Genomic DNA, 1,983 nt, shown 5'->3' with positions numbered 1-1,983 from the left:
TCTTTTGACCCGATATGCTGGATCCTTAGGTCAGTATGCTGCTCTTTCATCTACATTTTACTACAATCTCATAAGCTGTCTTGACTTTACCCCCTCCCTAATTAGGAAGTTTTGCCCCTTCTGAACTATATAGTAGTACTTGTGACACACTACTATATGGGGGTGGGGATGAAGTCCTTGTAATCTGACCTACCCCACCCCCAATTTGTCATGTTACATAGGGCTGTAAAAGTCACCTGAAGACTATTAATGCACTGGCCACTTAGCCATTAATTTCGGTACAGACTCTGTTCCCTCGTGTCCCTAGCATCCGTTCTCTCTGAGTGGCCATGCCTTCTTTGTGTCTTGTTTTCTGAGCAAGTAGTAACAAGTAACATTTATTGATGGTCAAGCACTTGAAAGCACTTTACATGAAGTAACTAATTTCTACCTTTTAACAATATTGCCTTTGTCACAATTTTACAGATAGGGGATATAGCGAGAAGGTGAAGAAGTTTGGTAAATTGCCTAAAAACCACACCAGAGCATTGGAAATCACCTGCAAAGTGAATTTGCAGTTTGTGTAGAGATAGAAGGTTTCTTTCTGATAGTCAGCAAAAGGGATGCTGCAGAGTAAGAGTACCAGTCTGTGCACAAAGTTACTGTTAGGAAGAGCAAGCAGAAACGGGAATCTGTAGGAAATTGATGAGGTTGTCGAAGGAGAATGATTTGAATGTGGAAAGATAAAGAAGCGACCTTTGGGAAGTTGATGATATTCTCAAATACTTTTGCAAAAAATGCATTTTTAAGTTTTTGCTTATATTTTTTTATGGGAAAGACCTGTAATACATCATTTGCCTTGCCAACATTCTTCACGTCTGCCATTCAGTGGCATTAGTTATATTTCTCTTGTTCAACTATTGCCATGGTTCATTTCTAAATTTCCCTCACCCGTAAGAGGAGCTCAGTGTTGCAAGCAGTGAGCCTCCCTCTCTTCCTTCTTCCCGCTGGTAAGCCTTGGCACCTTAGGCAGTTCATACCCGGGAGCACAGCACAGCTGCCTTTCTGTATCAGACCCTTTTCATTCAGCGTGCTTGTCGTGGCTTGTATGGGGCTTCATTTCTTTCTATGTCTCACATGTTAGTCACCTGTTAATGGACACTGAAGCTGTATCTACCTTTTGGCTGCATCAAATAATGTTGGAGTGAGCATTGCTGTACAAATTTGCATTCCTGCTTTCAGTTGGGAAACGTGATTATGCTGGGAAGGGAAGAAAATGGTGTCTCACATGACCTCATCAGCCTTTGATAACACATTTGATGTACTGTAGTGAAGAATTTGCAGAGTTGTAATTAAAAACTTTCACAAAACTAAATAAAAATCTCGGTAGTCTTTGCCTTAATAGTTCAGAATGAGGTACAAAGCAAGCCAATCTTTTGTGGTTTGCTTTGAAAAAAATGGTCTCCATTTTAAAGACGTTCTTGGTTTTAAATTTGTTATCCCGTTTACAATTATCTTTGAAAAACGAGGATTTTCTTTCATTTATCCATAATTGTCAATCTCCAGGTACCAGTGTATCCCTTCTCTCCAGTTCTCAGAGCTAGTGATGTCCTAGGGCCCCAGGCAATGAGTGTGGAACCCACTAAAGTGATGCTTGTGAAGACCAGATCGCTGCCGGGAAAACCTTTTGAAGTGAAAAGGCAGTATACAGAATTGTGTATGTGCTGTGGTACCACTTTGACAAAGTAATTGCAGGTCAAAGGAAGTCTGGGGGCTTCAGAAAATTAAATGAGAAGATAATGGAATTTTTCTCTGATCTTTTGAAATCCCATCTTATAGCTAAGTAGTGCCGTTTGAGAGGATTTGAGTAGCTTATTTAGGAAAATCCCCCAATTTAGGTCTAGCTGTGTACCTGAAAAGTTGCTCTCTCCCAGCTAACCTCATTCTAGTTCGGGGAGGTGATGATGTCAGTCAGCTTGTTGTTGTGATGTGAACTTGGGGAAA

General features: G+C 40.6%; 1 protein-coding gene across 1 annotated transcript in view; it reads left to right on the top strand.

Moving 5' to 3' along the window:
* The window catches only part of NAA25 (N-alpha-acetyltransferase 25, NatB auxiliary subunit), a 77,971-nt gene that overhangs the window by 50,823 nt on the left and 25,165 nt on the right, over nucleotides 1-1,983 (top strand). Inside the window, exon 14 of the mRNA XM_045296691.1 lies at nucleotides 3-36. Within this exon, the coding sequence (XP_045152626.1) occupies nucleotides 3-36 (34 nt within the window). The remainder of the gene's footprint in view (nucleotides 1-2; nucleotides 37-1,983) is intronic.

Source organism: Echinops telfairi, unplaced genomic scaffold, assembly GCF_000313985.2.
Source record: "Echinops telfairi isolate 266 unplaced genomic scaffold, ASM31398v2 ScPeMD7_7412;HRSCAF=8450, whole genome shotgun sequence".
Lineage (NCBI taxonomy): Eukaryota > Metazoa > Chordata > Mammalia > Afrosoricida > Tenrecidae > Echinops > Echinops telfairi.
Note: the sequence above shows the minus strand (reverse complement) of the source record. Positions and strands in the feature narration are given on the sequence as shown.